The sequence below is a fragment of the Aquila chrysaetos genome, chromosome 9, assembly GCF_900496995.4.
Source record: "Aquila chrysaetos chrysaetos chromosome 9, bAquChr1.4, whole genome shotgun sequence".
NCBI lineage: Eukaryota > Metazoa > Chordata > Aves > Accipitriformes > Accipitridae > Aquila > Aquila chrysaetos.
In genome coordinates, this window is record NC_044012.1 from 22,459,333 (window position 1) to 22,474,390 (window position 15,058).

At 59.5% G+C, this 15,058-nt stretch overlaps 1 protein-coding gene across 5 annotated transcripts; it reads left to right on the forward strand.

Moving 5' to 3' along the window:
• The first annotated feature begins 332 nt into the window (after positions 1-332).
• On the forward strand, positions 333-14,132 carry SLC9A5 (solute carrier family 9 member A5). Of its 5 annotated transcripts, none has more exons than XM_030024983.1 (16): positions 333-509; positions 5,453-5,755; positions 6,416-6,582; positions 6,884-6,962; positions 7,238-7,415; positions 7,515-7,762; positions 7,932-8,134; positions 8,707-8,796; positions 8,928-8,998; positions 9,714-9,843; positions 10,022-10,110; positions 10,277-10,403; positions 10,533-10,703; positions 11,292-11,361; positions 11,571-11,702; positions 11,994-14,132. In XM_030024983.1, the coding sequence occupies exons 1-16, from the start codon at positions 377-379 to the stop codon at positions 12,458-12,460; spliced, it is 2,658 nt and encodes an 885-aa protein (XP_029880843.1). In that variant the 5' UTR covers positions 333-376; the 3' UTR covers positions 12,461-14,132. The 5 variants fall into 5 exon arrangements, with proteins under 5 accessions (XP_029880843.1, XP_040981962.1, XP_029880842.1 ...); XM_041126028.1 differs by having other exon boundaries at positions 7,932-8,068; XM_030024982.1 differs by having other exon boundaries at positions 7,542-7,762; positions 8,653-8,796.
• Positions 14,133-15,058: the final 926 nt, after the last annotated feature.

A 15,058-nucleotide genomic window follows, 5' to 3' on the forward strand; every position in this document is an offset into this window, starting at 1 on the left:
TGCTGTGGGGCAGGGGGTACCGGGGCAGGTGCAGGGGGACTGGCATGGGGCAGGGGGCACCAGGGTGATGCCGGGGGGACCGAGGTGGGGCAGGGAGCACCGGGAGGGTGCAGGTGGGCTGGGGTGGAGGGGGATGTATGGGGTGAGCAGGGCGGTGCCGGCCCCCGGGCCAGCTGCAGGGGGGCCGGGGGCAGTACCGGGGACCCCGGGGCAGCACCGGAGGCGGGGGGCGGGGGGGAAGGCGGAGCGGGGCGGGGAGCGGCGGGCGGAGCCCGTGGGGTGGGGCCGGACCGGCGCGGCCCCACGTGCGCGTGACGCGGGCGGGGGCCGGGAGCGCGGCGGAGCGGCGGGGAGCGGCGGGGAGTGGCGCGGGGCCATGCAGCCCCCGGCGGCCTCCCCCGGCCCCGCCGCCCCGGCGGGAGCCGAGCTGCTGCGGTGGCAGTGGCGGGAGGTGCAGGCGCCCTGCCTGGTGGCCGCCTGGATCCTGGTGGCCAGCCTGGCCAAGATCGGTGAGTGTCCCCCGTGCCGTGTCGTGTGTCGTCCCCCCTCCTCCCCGGTCGCCCGGGGCTCCGGGAGCAGCTGCGCCCACCCCCGGGGCACGCAGGGTGGGATGTGACATCCTCGGTGGGCGCAGGGGGTAGCTGGAGCGAGGGGTGCCACCACACAGCAGGACACAGGTCATGGGGACAAATGGCCAGAGCCCGGCTGGTCACCGTCCTCAGCTGGGCTGCGGTGGCCTGGCACGACCACGCGCCACATCCTCCATCCCCTTCCGTGGGATGGTGAGTGGTGACGAGGTGAAGGTACAGCCCGAGGGACAACGCGGAGGCTCAGGGCCCGTTTTCCTTGCGAGGGATGGATGGGTGGGCGCAGAGGAGGGAGGGTTCAGGAGGAGAAGAGATGCCCGAAAGGATGTCCCACGCACCGAAGGCTGGCGCAGCACGTGCCGTTGGCAGGGCCCGAAGCTGTTCAATCCCCCCCAGCTCTGGGAGGGGCTCGGTGGTACTGGCGTTGGGCAAGATGTGGCCCCGACAGCCTGGGGACGGGTCCGTGCCTGTGGACCCCTCCGGTGGGTCGCTCTGGATCCGCATGGCCTCGGGCTCTCGTGCTCCCCAGCACAGGACCACACAGCCAGGGGGAGGCTCCGCTGCGGGAGGCTGTGTGGGAAGGTGCGAGGAGGATGTGTGATCTGCCGCAGGGCTCTGCCCCCCACCAGCACCCTGGGTGCTGGGGACGGGACGCCCGCATGTGGGTGCCGAGTAGGGTCCCTAGAAGGCTGGTCCCCCATAGTCTCCCTGCCTGCTGTGCTGGGCCCAGGGGACGAGACCGTGACCTTGAGGCAGGGTTCCTCCTTGGGGGCCCCCACTGTGGGCACAGCCCTCATGGCAGGGGTGCAGGCACCCTCTCAGTTTGGAACTGGCTCAAGAAACACGGGTTCGGAGTCTCTGAGCAGCCGGGGACTGGCAGCAGCTCTCAGTACTCAGGGGAGAGCTACAGCTGTGACCACCAGCTGGCCTCTGCCTGTCCCAAGCATCATTGAAACCACTGCCATGGACCTTGCGCTCCTCTCCTTCCTTGCCTTCTCGCAAGGGAGACCTAAAGTATCGCGAGGAATGAATTAAAGGGCGTCGTGAGCTTAAAAATACAACCCTCTGTCTGCAGCTGTGCCACCTCCAGCTGCCTAGCACGTCCCTCCTACCTGCAGAAGATCAGAGAGATGATTCGTTTCCCTGGCTCTTATTTTATTCTCTTAAACGTCTCTGTGGAGCTGCTCCCTGTGTGGGTTTCCCTTGACGTGCTCCCTCGCCACCCTTGCCTTTGCCCCAGCAGTGCCGGCGGGTGCAGGGGGCCCTGAGCTGGGGTCATTCCCAAGCCCACAGCCCTGCCACGTTCTTCTAGGCCTGAGGTGAGCTGATGGCCACTCTCCCTCTCCATCTGGGAGATGCAACCCTGATGGTCGGTAGCTCCTGGCTGCCTGGCTCAGCGCATCCGATGTGTCCGTTGGATTTTCAGAGCCTGGAGCCAGGAGCGACACCCAGACCTGGAGGCAGGGCTGCGGGCAGCACCCTGGCAGGGGTGTCCCCCGAGGTGGCACACGACTTCATGCATGCACAGGAGCCCACAGAGGAGATGGAGCTGGGGGCGGAGGATGTTGGGGAGTGGAGGGGACAGCGTCGGATGTTGGGGAGTGGAGGGGACAGCGTCGGCTGCAGTGGCCGTGGACGCTGGGCGTAGGCTGGCCCAGAGGAGCCGTTGCGGTTGCGGCGCTGGGCTGCCAGCTCACAGCCCTGTGACTGCAGGGGAGGAAGCGGCCCCATGCCTGGGTGATGGGGAAATGACACTGCAGGCTCTGTTCTCGGAGGCAGTCACGATGCCGGGGTGCCCCGAGCCAGCAAACACCCGGGGCGGGGAAAAAACTGGCTTGGGTGTTGCCTTCCTGCACAGCAAGGCATCATCCGGGCTTTGCTGCCTTTTCCGTACTTGGGCAGAGCACAGATCTGCTTGAACGGGATGTGGGGAAGAGGGAAGTGATGAGCATTGGTCCATGGGCAGGGGTTTGCCAGCAGATGGATGTTTTTCCACCCAGCAGCATCCCCATGGGTCACAACCTTCTGTCCTTGCACTGTCACCTCTGTCCCCAGCTGCCTGTGTTTAGGTGTTTCACCGTTTCCCAAGCACTGGAGGAGCGGAGCAGGTTTTGGCCGTGAGTCCTCCCAATGGCAAATCCTGTATTATGGATGCCTGAGTGTGGATTATGGCTCTGAAGTTAATTCACATGTGGCTAAGTTACTGTTGCTGTGGGAACCTTTAATGCTGAAATCCTTGACTAGCGTGTGTAAAATTAGAGCTTGTTCCACCCGTCCCCACTGGCTACTCCCTGCGGCACAGAGGAGCTTGTGTGCTGCCATTTGCTCGGGATGGTGGCAGCATCCCCGCTCAGCCAGGAGATTTTTGGACAAGCAGGGTCTTTCCCATCGATGCTGCTCCCTTCTTTGCCCAAGTTTTTGGCTCAGGGGAATGAATGACGGATGACAGCCAGGAGCCATGTCCCCATGGCATCTCTGCGGGCTCTCCTGGGTCTCTCCAGCCAGCCAGGGCATCTCTCTGCAGTATGGGGAGTGCAGATGGGTTGACGGAGCGGGGATCTTGGCAGTGCTCCCGAGCATGCAGAAAGGGGCTGGATGCCTCGTTCCCTTCTTGAAAACTTCAGAGCTTTGTTCCCGTGGGCGGGAAGTGGTTTCACAGCCTGCCGCAGGCGCTGAGTGAGCGCTGTTCGCCCACCAGCACTGCCTTCGCCGAGCTCGTGTGGGGTGAACAGGGCTCTGCTGCAGCTTGTGCGGTCATTTAGCAGGAATTCGGCTGGGCCGGAGCTCAGTCAGCCCTTTTCTGGGCTGTAGGTTTGCTTGGAGGGCTGTAGTGGCCATATCGCCACTGCTTCTGTGGCTGAATTGCAGCCGCTGGCAGCAAGCGGAGGTGGCCGGAGGTGAGGGTGGATGCCCTGGGCTCTGTGGCTGGGGCACTTGGCTGCAGAGCTATGGCAGAGGCTTGGCCCTGGGTGCTCTGCAGCTCTTTTCCCTTGAGGTGGCTGGTGATGGAGCTGCAGATCACACTGGCCTGGTGCTTGCCAGTTTGCCCTTGCTGGCTGTGGCAGTGCTCCCGGCATGTTATGGCAGGGGAGCAGTGCCGGGGCTTGCCAGGATGGCACGGACAGGGCTTACTGTGCCATGGAGCAGCGCAGGTCACTGTGAGGGTCTCAACGAGAGGAAAAGTGACCCCCTTAGCCTGCATGTTCAGTGGTGGGCTCAAAGATGTTGTCTCTGGTTAGGGATCAGATCTTTGACATTGAATTATTTCCTCTAATTCAGTGCTCAGCTGCAGTGAAGAAAAGCAAATTAACTAAGAGGTGTTAGGAAAGGAGAAAGGGAGAACATCAGGAGGCTATGACCTCAGTTCTCAGGGTGTCCGCATCTCAGGGACACTGGTACACATCCCAGAAAGGATAGAGCAGGACTGGGACAGGTTCAGAGAAGAATGACAAGGGCAGAGAGACATGGAAACCTACTGATGAAGCACTGCCTGTTCCTGGGCTTCTCTCCAGGTCACGCCACTGAAGACAGGACCGTGGGCTAGGCAGACCTTATGGTCTGTCCACGGGGGTTCCTCAGGAGGGAAGAAGCCAAGTGACCTAGGGTTGATGTGTGACCACAGCACAGCTGGTGGGATGACTTGGCACAAGCAATGGGCATCTTTAATCCAGCTAAAGGGCTTTAGGGACTGGGTTTTGGGTTGGCCGCAGGGGTGGGCTTGCAGCCAAGTGATGGCTCAGAGGCTGCCCTGATGTCCCTTGTACCTGCTGGGTGCTCAAGGACAGAGGCGGCTCTGGAAGCGCCTGGAGGAACCCACTCCCCAGGAGAAGGTTTCTTCATCTGATGGCCATGTCATGCTACAGAGCTGGGCTGGATGTCACAAGCGATGGCAGAACTCAATGATGTGAGGGCAAAACCGCTGTGACCCTCGACAGCCTTTCCCCAAGCACTGCCCTTTGGGGGTAGCAAAAATACAGCACCCTGCGCTAGGGAGGAGAAATCCGCAGGGATGGGGCGTTGCCCACCTGGAAGCTGGAATGATTTGGGATTACACAGGACACTCTGGCCTTGGGGACAAGGCTGCCTGGAGGAGCGATTCCCCTGTGCTGGCTGGCGTGACGTCCCGCTGGCTTGTGCCTAAGCTGCAGGCTCACTGCCACATTGCTGATGGATGAATACCAGGGCACACTCTGCTTGCTTTAAAAAATAAATCCTGTTCCACGGCAGTTTAAGATTTGGTCCAAACCTCTCACGGAATACACTGATTATTCAAAGCATCTCTAAATCTGCAGCTCCCGTGTGCCTGTTTTTTGCATGCAGGTAGGTTAGCTGGTGCTAAGAAAGGTTGTGCTCTGGCACAGAGACCATCTGACTGGCTTGTGCTGCAGTGGTTTGCATGCTGCTCTGTCTGCTTGCTCAGATGGCTGCAAACAAGGTCACCCCATCACCAGGGCTGAGCGTCCTCATCTCTGAGTGGGGTAACGTGTCCCAGTGAACCAGGATGCCTTGTCTCAAACAGCAGCCAGCATTGCTTGTGATGCTGTGAATGTGCTTGCTGGCTGCTTTTATCCTTTAAGTGCAGATACCAGAGGCCAAGAAAAACAAAATAGCTAGCTGTTCGGCTTATTAGACAGTGGCTGAGGAGGAGAGGGAGATCCCAAAGAGTCAGGGAACTTGAAATCCTGACCTGGGAGCTAGCTGGAAGGTCTTCTGTGCACACATGGCCATGAAGCAGCCTTAGATGCTCCCTTGTCCTCCCCAGGGTCCATTGTGCATCAGCCAACCCTTCTGTGGAGTTTGTGGATCTGGGATGCTCTATCCATGTGCCCGTTTGGCTGATGCTCTCATTCTTCCTTTCCTTCTAGTTTTCCACCTGTCAAGGAAGGTGACGTCCATCGTCCCGGAGAGCTGCCTCCTCATCCTGCTGGGGCTGGGCCTGGGAGGCATCGTGTTGGCTGTGGCGAAGAAAGCCGAGTACCAGCTGGAGCCCAACATGTTCTTCCTCTTCCTTCTGCCCCCCATCGTCCTAGACTCGGGCTACTTCATGCCCAGCCGGCTGTTCTTTGACAACATTGGCGCCATCCTCACCTACGCAGTGGTGGGCACGCTCTGGAACTCCTTCACCACCGGCGCTGCGCTCTGGGGGCTGCACCGAGCCGGGCTCATGGGTGGGTGCACAGGACTGCCCAGCTTGGGCCACATCCCCAGAAGATGGGTTGGAGGTGCAAAGCATCCCCAAGTTCAGAGCCCACTGCCCGGCCCTGCCGTGGATTCCCAGGAATTATAGCAGTAGTGGGCTCCTGGCATCCTGGGAACAGTGCTCTGGCAGGACCGTCAAGCATTCAGGACAAACGGGCCCTGCTCGGCACTGGGCTGACTCACGTCTTTGCTATTTTTGTCACTGACCTTGGCTAGGTTTGCTGGCTTGCTGCCATGTTCCCTGTCCTTGGCTGGAGCCACTGGCCCTGGCTGGTCTGGGCTGTGTTTTTAGCTCTCCTGAGCCCCGAGGAACCACTTGATGCCTGGACCTGAGGTGGGGCTGCTAAGCCTCCTTCAGTGCATACCTGCCAGAGGGGCCGTGATGCACCTGGGTGCCAAGGGGGACATCCAAGCCCTGCTCCCCTCATATTGCAGCAAGGGTGTGCTGAGCCCTGCTTTGCCTGGGGGACCCCGGAGGTCTGGGAACACTCCCGGGCTCAGCCCATTGCACTCCAAGCTGGGATGCTGTAGCCAAGTCACCGGGAGTAGATGAGGGACAGGCTTGTTTCAGCCCGGTGAGAGAGGCTCTGTGGCAGACGGTCTGCCTGAGCTTGGTCCTTCTGTCCTAGCAGATCCAGGTGTTGAAGCTGGGCTGATGGATTTCCTGCTCTTCGGCAGCCTCATCTCAGCTGTGGACCCTGTGGCAGTGCTGGCCGTCTTTGAAGAGGTCCATGTAAATGAGACCCTCTTCATCATCGTGTTTGGCGAGTCTCTCCTGAATGATGCTGTCACCGTGGTGAGTTGGAGCTTGGGGGACCCTAATGTGGAGCCTGACGTGGGCCAGGACACTGGAGTCCCCCAGGATGGGCAGAGGATGCAGGTGACATCCCCAGGTCGGGAGCAAACCCATGCCATGCTCTCTTGGTCTTTCCTCTCTCCTGGCCCTGGGGGACTTTGCCTGCTGAGATGAGCTGTGTCACCTGGCAGATTTGGGGCAGGCGATGCCTCTTCTGCAGGGTCCATCGTGCCTGCAGGTGCTCCCCCTCTCAAGGCAGGGCAATTCCCTGCCTTCCCCAAGGGATTTGCCTTGCCTGCAGGTGCTGTACAAGGTCTTCAACTCTTTTGTGGAGCTGGGCCCAGCACACATCCATGCCACGGACTACGTGAAGGGGGTAGGTGAGTATGTGCCCCACCAGCCCCTCCACCTCTTCCTCCCGTGTGGAAGTGGGGGGGGGGCAGGCACGGGTGCTGTCGTGCAGTGGGGTGGGCACTGAGCACCACAGCTCTGTCACCTCCATCCCGGTGGTCACATGCCAGCCATCATCATGGGATGCTTCGGTGGGGACCCCCATGGGAGCATGGGGCTTGGCCAGCTCAGCATGGTATGGCCGTGGAGCACAAGAGCTGGGCTCGCTTGCTTATGGTGCAAATGAGTCTTCTCCCCCCACCAGCTTCCTTCTTCCTGGTGAGCCTCGGGGGCACGGCCGTGGGGCTGCTCTTCGCCTTTCTCCTGGCCCTGATCACGCGGTTCACGAAGCGCGTGCGCATCATTGAGCCACTCTTCGTCTTCCTCTTGGCCTATGTTGCATACCTTGCTGCTGAGATGGTCTCGCTCTCCTCCATCCTGGCGTGAGTACTGGGGTGTCCCCCGGTGGAGTCTGGAAAATCAGGGGTGCAGTGCTGAGCAGCAAGAGGAGGCGAGCAGACTCACTCCTCATCCCGCTATAGGGTCATGCCAGCTCTGCCCCTCCACAGAGTCACCTTCTGTGGGATCTGCTGCAAGAAGTACGTGGAAGCCAACATCTCCCAGAAATCCCGCACCACGGTCAAGTACACCATGAAGACCCTGGCCAGCAGCTCAGAGACCATCATCTTCATGTTTCTGGGCATCTCGGCTGTGGACACCTCCAAGTGGGCATGGGACACAGCACTGGTGCTGGGCACCCTGCTCTTTATCCTGCTCTTCAGAGCTGTGGGTCAGTCTGCCCCACTGTGCTTCTGGCCAGTAGCACCCAGCCCTTTTCATGCCAAAAAGTGGTATCCCCAAGAAAGGCTGAGGCAGCTCCTGGCTGGGGTTTTGCCTTGTCTCCAGGAGCAGGCCAGGCGCTGCGAGCGTCCCACGCTATCCTTCTACTTCTTCCCTAGGCGTTGTCCTCCAGACCTGTGTGCTCAACCGCTTCCGCCTCATCCCCCTGGACAGGATTGACCAGGTGGTCATGTCATATGGTGGCCTCCGTGGGGCCGTGGCCTTTGCCCTGGTCATCCTGCTGGACAGGACAAAGGTGAAAGCCAAGGACTACTTTGTGGCAACGACCATCGTGGTGGTGTTCTTCACTGTCATTGTGCAGGTGAGGATGGGCACCATGCCCTCCTCCAGTGCTGCCTTCTTGCCCCAGAGCTGGCCAGGGCCAGCGGGTGCTTGGGGACATGTGCTTGGGGCAAGTACCTCTTTTCAAGTGACCTTTCGTCCTCGGTGCCTCCTGGCACCCCATCCATCACCAGAACCGCTGCAGCATCTGTCACGATTGTGGGGCCATGGCCCACATTGTTTCCCCGTTGGCCTCTTGTTCTAGGACTGGCTCCAAGGGCAGCAACGGCGTGTGCCTGGCCAGGCTGTTCTCTTTACAAAGCTGCTGATGGCCCCTGGCTCTGGGGTACCTGTGCCCCAGGAAGGGTAGCTGCACAGCAGATGGATGCAAGCCTAGGGGAGGGGGAACTTGGGGGGTATGACATGGTCGCTGCCTGTTGGGACACAGGACCATCGCCCAGGTCCTGGAGGCAGGGGGTTGCGTTGGTAGGGGCACACACGGCTGGCACAGCTGCTGTCCCCAGTCACTTCGTGCTGCTTCTGCTCCCCGTGCCCCGGCCATGCACCCTCTCGCCCTCCCAGTCTTTCCCTTGCCTTCTCCTGCTGTTCCAGGGCCTCACTATCAAACCCCTGGTGACATGGCTGAAGGTGAAGCGCAGCGACCACCACAAGCCCACACTGAATGAGGAGCTGCATGAGCACGTAGGTGCTGGTGCTGGAGACTGCCTGGCTCCCTGCACCGCTGCGGCTGGGTGAGGGGAATGCACGGTCTCAGCACCCCCAGGGGCACCCACAGCCTTGCCACCACTCTCACCCTCTTCTCCTCACTCAAGGCCTTTGACCACATCCTGGCAGCGGTGGAGGACATCGTGGGGCACCATGGCTACCATTACTGGCGGGACAAGTGAGTGTCTTAGCCAGGATCCCCTGCCGACCATCAGGTGGATGCAGGTGCATGCCAGCCATGGGGACATTGCAGGGTCACCGCTGGAGGACACCCCTGCTGTAGGCATGGCAGCAGGACCAGGAAGGCTGTATGTCCATCAGTCCATCTGGAAAGGGACCATCTGGCTGCTGTTGTGCAGCAGACTGAGGTCCCAAAGCATCCCGGAGAGAGATCGGGTGGGTGTAGCTGGGAATGCTGTGAGAGCTGGCATTGCTTGCCCATGCCGGAGCGGCTGGAGGGCCATGGGGTGTCCATGGTGGTGGCGATGGCCCTATGCCTCCCCACAGACAGAGCTGCGCTGGGCGCTGAGGAGGGAACAGCCCTGTTAAAGCCTAGGCAGTGTTTATCTGCAGCACTGTGACAGGAAAAGGATGCGAAAAGCCTGTTTCCTGGAGGGGAAGCGCTGCAGCAGGGCAGCCACACCAGCCCCAGTCCCGTTCGCATCACCTCCCACAGACGCACCGGTCTCTGGCTTCCCCTTGGGCAGGGACGAAGGGTCAGCATGTCCCCTCCCCTCCTGCTCTCGCTGGCAGCACGTCCCTGGGCACAGCCAGGTCCTGCATGCCCAGCCTGCTTTCACCACGCTTTGGACACTCTCAACCTTGCGTGGGCAGGAGGTCCCTGGCCGTGGTACCCTGGGAGCTAAACCGCCCGTGTCTTCATCTTGTGGCAGGTGGGAACAGTTCGACAAGAAGTACCTGAGCCAGCTCCTGATGCGGAAATCTGCCTACAGGCTGCGGGACGAGATCTGGGACGTTTACTACAAGCTGAACATCCGTGATGCTATCAGCTTTGTCGACCAGGTAGGGGCATGTGGTGAGAGCTGGGCAGCAGGATGGCCCTGATGGGAGCCAGCTGGCCTGCGGTGGTGGTCCCCACCATATATGGCCACACGTGTACCCTCTGGCCAGGCAGTGGGGACCCCCGAGCCCAGCTGGGTCCTTGCTGCCCTGATGCCAGCCTTGCCCTCCCACCTCCCAGGGTGGCCACGTGCTCTCAGCTGCCAAGCTGGCACTGCCCTCCATGCCCAGCCGCACATCCATGTCGGAGTCGTCGGTCACAAACCTCCTGTGAGTATGAGCATCCCCTGGGCAGACCTCGCTGGACCCACCGCACCTGCCCTCTTCCCTGGGGCTGGGTTGTGCCAGGGCTGGCAGGGGGCTGGCAGGATACAGGCATGGAGTCCAGCTCTGCCATCTCCATCTCCACCTCCCTCCATCTCAATCTCCCCCCCAGGAGGGAGAGCGGGAGTGGTGCATGCCTGGACCTGCAGGTGATTGACACAGTGCGGAGCCGCCGGGACAAGGAGGATGCTGCCATGCACCATGTGCTGCGAGGGAGCCTCTACAAGCCCCGCCGGCGGGTGAGCACTCCCTGGCCGTGGTGTGCGGCTGACCCCGAGGGTAGCAGCACCCGCAAGAGGAGCAGGGATGGAGGATGCTCTGTGGGGCCAGCTGCTCACCCTGTGTCTCTTTGCCTCTCCCTCGGCCAGTACAAGGCCAGCTACAGCCGTCACTTCATCTCTCCAGATAAACAAGAGCGCCAAGATAAAGAAATCTTCCGGCAGAACATGAAAAGGCGGCTGGAGACCTTCAAGTCCACAAAGCACAATGTCTGTTCCTCCAAGAACAAGGCCAGGCTGAAGGAAAAGGGCAGGAAAAAGGCAAGCACTCCCCAACCTCCTGATCCTTTCCTAGCTCTGAGATTTGGCCTCCCCCAGCATGCAGAGAGTGAAGTCCTTTGGGGTGTAGGTGAGGTGCTGCAGGGCATCGACAGCTCCAGAGCCAGCAGGGAAAGCAGCTCATCTCAGTCCTGCGTGTGCTGCGTGTGAGCTCGCGGATGTCGCATGTCCACGTGTCCCCACCACTCCAGCACTGCCGTGGAGTGGCTTTTCCCTAGGCAAAGCAGTCCCAAGCCCTGGAGGAGCCCCACGTTTGTTTTCCAAGAGCACTCAGCATAAAGTAGCCTGAACATCGGTGCAGATCCAGGCTCAGAAGTGTGGCAGTGCACCTTAAATTGAGCCTTAGGTGTCTCCTCTCGTCTGGAGGCTTTTGAAGCCATTGCAGCTGAGCTGTTTGTTGTAGGGCCACGAAGACACAATGCCTAAGGACTAGGAACCGCTGACTGCCAGCTGCCATCTAGCTGGGGTGGGAATCTGCGTCCCCGGGGTTACCCTGGCTTGCAGGGCCACCTGGGTTGGGATTAGGGGTTTGCACGGGGCAGGTCCCAGCCAGTCCCTCTTCCTTTGCAGAAGAACATCTCTCTGACCAGAGAGGCACCCAATGGGAAGACACACAGAAATGTCCCCTGGCAGGAGGCAGGTAAGGCCAGTGGCAGGTGAGGTTTGCAGGTCCTGGCAAGGAGACATGGTGGGGTGGGATGAGAACAGCCCGCTGTGCCTGCCCGCTGCCAGCTCAGTGGCACAACAGCACCCAGGGTTGTGCTAGCACCAAGTCCTTTTCCCGTGGGTGCAGTCCTTCCCCCACAGGGTGCCCCAACCTCCAAACCAACTCCCTCCATCTGTCTGCAGCTCCTGTCCTCATAATGGTCAGCTCAGAGGAGGAGGAGAGTGATAGCTCAGAGACGGAGAGAGAGGACGACGAAGGGATTGTGTTCATCGCTCGAGCCACTGATGAGGTCCTACAGGGAAAGACAACTCCTGGTAGGCACTGATGCTCCCACGCCAGTGCATCTGCCATTGGGTAGCTTGTCATTCCTCCACCTGGGGAGCAAAGTCGCCTTGGCCTGGGCAAAACCAAAGTCGGCAGAGCATGAATGGGAGAATCGCTGTTCTCTGTGGCTCTGGAGGCATGGCAAAGCCTCCTTGTAGCTCCTGCATCCCTGGGCCAGCTGGCCATTTGGTAGTGGTTGGTTCTGCAATGTTTGCAGGGCCCAGAGAGAGAGCAAGAGCTGTGCAAGATCCCTCTCACTGTCCCTCCTTCTGCATCCCCAGGCAGCCTGGATGTCTGCCCCAGCCCCTGCATCATCCCGCCATCGCCCACCTTGGCAGAGAAGGAGCTGCCGTGGAAAGGAGACCAGGCTGATCTGGCTGTTTATGTCTCCTCGGAGACCACCAAAATTGTGCCAGTGGATATGCAGAAGGCGTGGAACCAAAGCATCTCCTCCCTGGAGAGCATCGCTTCCCCCCCAGGCATCGAGACCGGACCTCAGCACAGGAGATTCGCCTGCCCTGTGCTGGAGGAACAACCCCAGTCTGCGAGCCAGGTGATGCTGGAGCAGGGCTCCTGCTTCCAGTTCCCCAGCCATGTCTCTAAGAGCGGCCGGTCGCAGAGTGACAGCAGCCCGGATGGCGCTGAGCAGCAGGAGCTGCAGCCTTTGATGGCCACAGAGGAGCAGGGCAGGATGCTGCCCGCCACGGAGCCCAGATGGCTGATGTTCAACAGAGCAAGCCACCTCTGAGGCAGACTGTGGATGGGAAAGGGGCTGGGGGCTGCGGGCTGCGGACGGGCTGCGACCCGCTGACCGCTCTGCTGTCTTGCATTATAAAGCTTGTGTGTGTCTCCATAAACTCCCGGAGTGGCAGGAGAGCCCAGTACTCCTCCCAGAGCTGGACTCCAGGGTGGGCTTTGCCCATACACCTAATGATGCAAAACTGGTCAATAACTGGGCTTCATGCTGCAACAGCAGGTACCAACAATCCCTGTCCACCCAGGGAGGCACAGACCCCAAACCTCATTCTTCCTCTCTGGTCCCTACACATTTCTGGAGCTGGGAGGCCAGAGATGTTCCTCCCAGGGCTGGGATCCCAGCCAGACTCCATCCCGTCATGGCTGTGCTGCCCTGAGGTGTGGAGGTGCTGGTTAACGGGCCATGGCTGCTTGCGGGTGTAGGAGCATGAGCTGATCTCCAGCCTGGCTGTGAGTAGACCTCTGCAGAGAGGGCTGGGAGTGACGGCTGGTGCACGAGAGCCCATCCACACACAGCGACTGAGCTGTTGACTTCAAGGTGGTTACAGTGCTGGTTCCTCACAGCATGCATGGAGCTCAGCCAGGAGGCCAGAGATGGACTCCTTGCCACGGCAGCTCTGCATTCCCTGGGTTATGGAGGTACCACAGAGGCAAGGCCGTGACCTTCTCAGGACTGGGAGCAGCGCTCCTGGGGTTTGGCTCCACCAGGAGCCGGACTAGTGAACCTGTACGCACAGGGACTCCTCTAGCAACCAACCTGCTGTGCCAGCCTCACGCCTGTTGTCTGGATGTATCCCCAATAGCTGTGGTTTTCAGCTGTCTGGCTTTCTAGGAGGCAGCTGCCCTACACAGCATCCTTGGCATTCAGCCTGCCCACGTCCCAGTCCCTCCAGTCGCCTGGGGCCCATCAGCTGGGAGGGCTGGTCATGGTGCAAGGAGCGGAGTGAGCAGCAGGTGTGAATGTATATGAGGAACAGGGGTCATGGGCGAGAGCCGAGTGCATCTTCAAAGGTCTGTCCCCACCACCTGCCACCCAGCTATCCCTGGTCCCTCCTGAGAGGGTGGTGGGACCCAGTGGCAATGGCCCACACAGTGAATTATTCCTGGTGTGACCCCAAGGGCCAAGAATTGCTGCCCAAGGACTGCTCTGCATGCAAAAAGCTTGGCATGGCAGCTGGGCACTGGCAATGTGGGAGGGTTGGGGATGCTTCTCTTGGGGAAGAATGGGGCCTTGGGCTCTTAATGCCCCAAAGCAGGTAATTAATTGTCTATTCCAGTATGTGAGCATGCTGAGACAGTGGGTGTCAAGGGGACACTTAGATGCACTGGGTGAGTGAGCCCAATATGGGGCAAGCGAGCTGACGGTACCCCCCAGTACTGTTAGCAAGGCTCAGCAAAGGCTGTTCTGCTCTGTACCTGTTCCACCAGATGAGCATGAGGTTTTTAAAAGGTTTTTATATAGTTTTGCATTTCTGGTATGCCTTATTCTGGTTTTGATTTCTGATATTGGGCCATACTAAATCTCTAGCTGGGTCAGTGTTTTCTGTAGCCATGGGCACCACAAATGACTCAAGACTTAATATGTTATTTGCAAGAATATTGTTTTAATGTGAAAATATATGCAGAGTATTTTGTAATGTTCAATAAATCAGAGTTGGAGCAGACGTTGTGGTGTGGTCTCTGCTCTCTGGGAACTTCTGCACATCCTGGTTCCTGCAACTCCTGGTTCAGTTCTCCCTCACAGGCACCATGTCCCTGTGTGTCTCTGCTCTTCTCCACCCGAGGCCATAGCCCCCTTCTCAGACTCGATGTGCCTAACTGGATTTCCTATTTTCAATAGTGTTTGTGGAAAATATGAAATTCTTTCCGAAGAGAAGCTTGCCTGCAGCTGTCATTAGGCCATGCTGCGGGGAGCAGCCAGCAAGAGGCCACTAGGCAGCCGGGCCCTTGCTGCCCGGTGTCATGGCTGCCTGCACAGCAGCTGAATGCTGCGAGCCTAGATCTTCCCATGTCCATGCTTCCTCTCTCTTTGCCAGAAATATGGTTCAAAGGCGTCTGTTTCAGGGTATTCTGGGTCACAGGAACCTCCCTGCATTGGTGTGTGCTGGCTTTGCTCTTCCCTTGATCTGCTGGCTCTGCTTCTCCTAAAGGAGAGTAAATGGGGTTTACTTGATTCACAAGATAGATGTTTGGCTTGTATTCAACCTAGCATCTACTGTCACCTCTAGGTCCTTTTTGGCAGCGTCCCTATATAGCTCCTAGTCCCGAGAGCTTTGCACTGGTCCCTGCAGAAGCTCTTGCTCCTCCTGATGTTTCCCATCTGCCTCACATCCCACTGGCCAGTGATGCTGGCCGAGCCGTGCTCTGCGTGCCGGACCGCAGTGCCAGCGTTTCCTGCAGACACGATCACCTTGGCGGTGCGTGGGCCAGGTTGTCTTCCTGGAATTGGTGGGTCTGCAGCATTCAGGTCGTCAGAGGAGGAAAAGCAGATGTCTCGGCTTTGGGAAATGCTGAGGCTGGTTGCTGCTGTCTCACTTGGCTATTTGAGCCTAGCAGCTAACGTGTGTGCAGGCTCTCCATGCCACCAGCC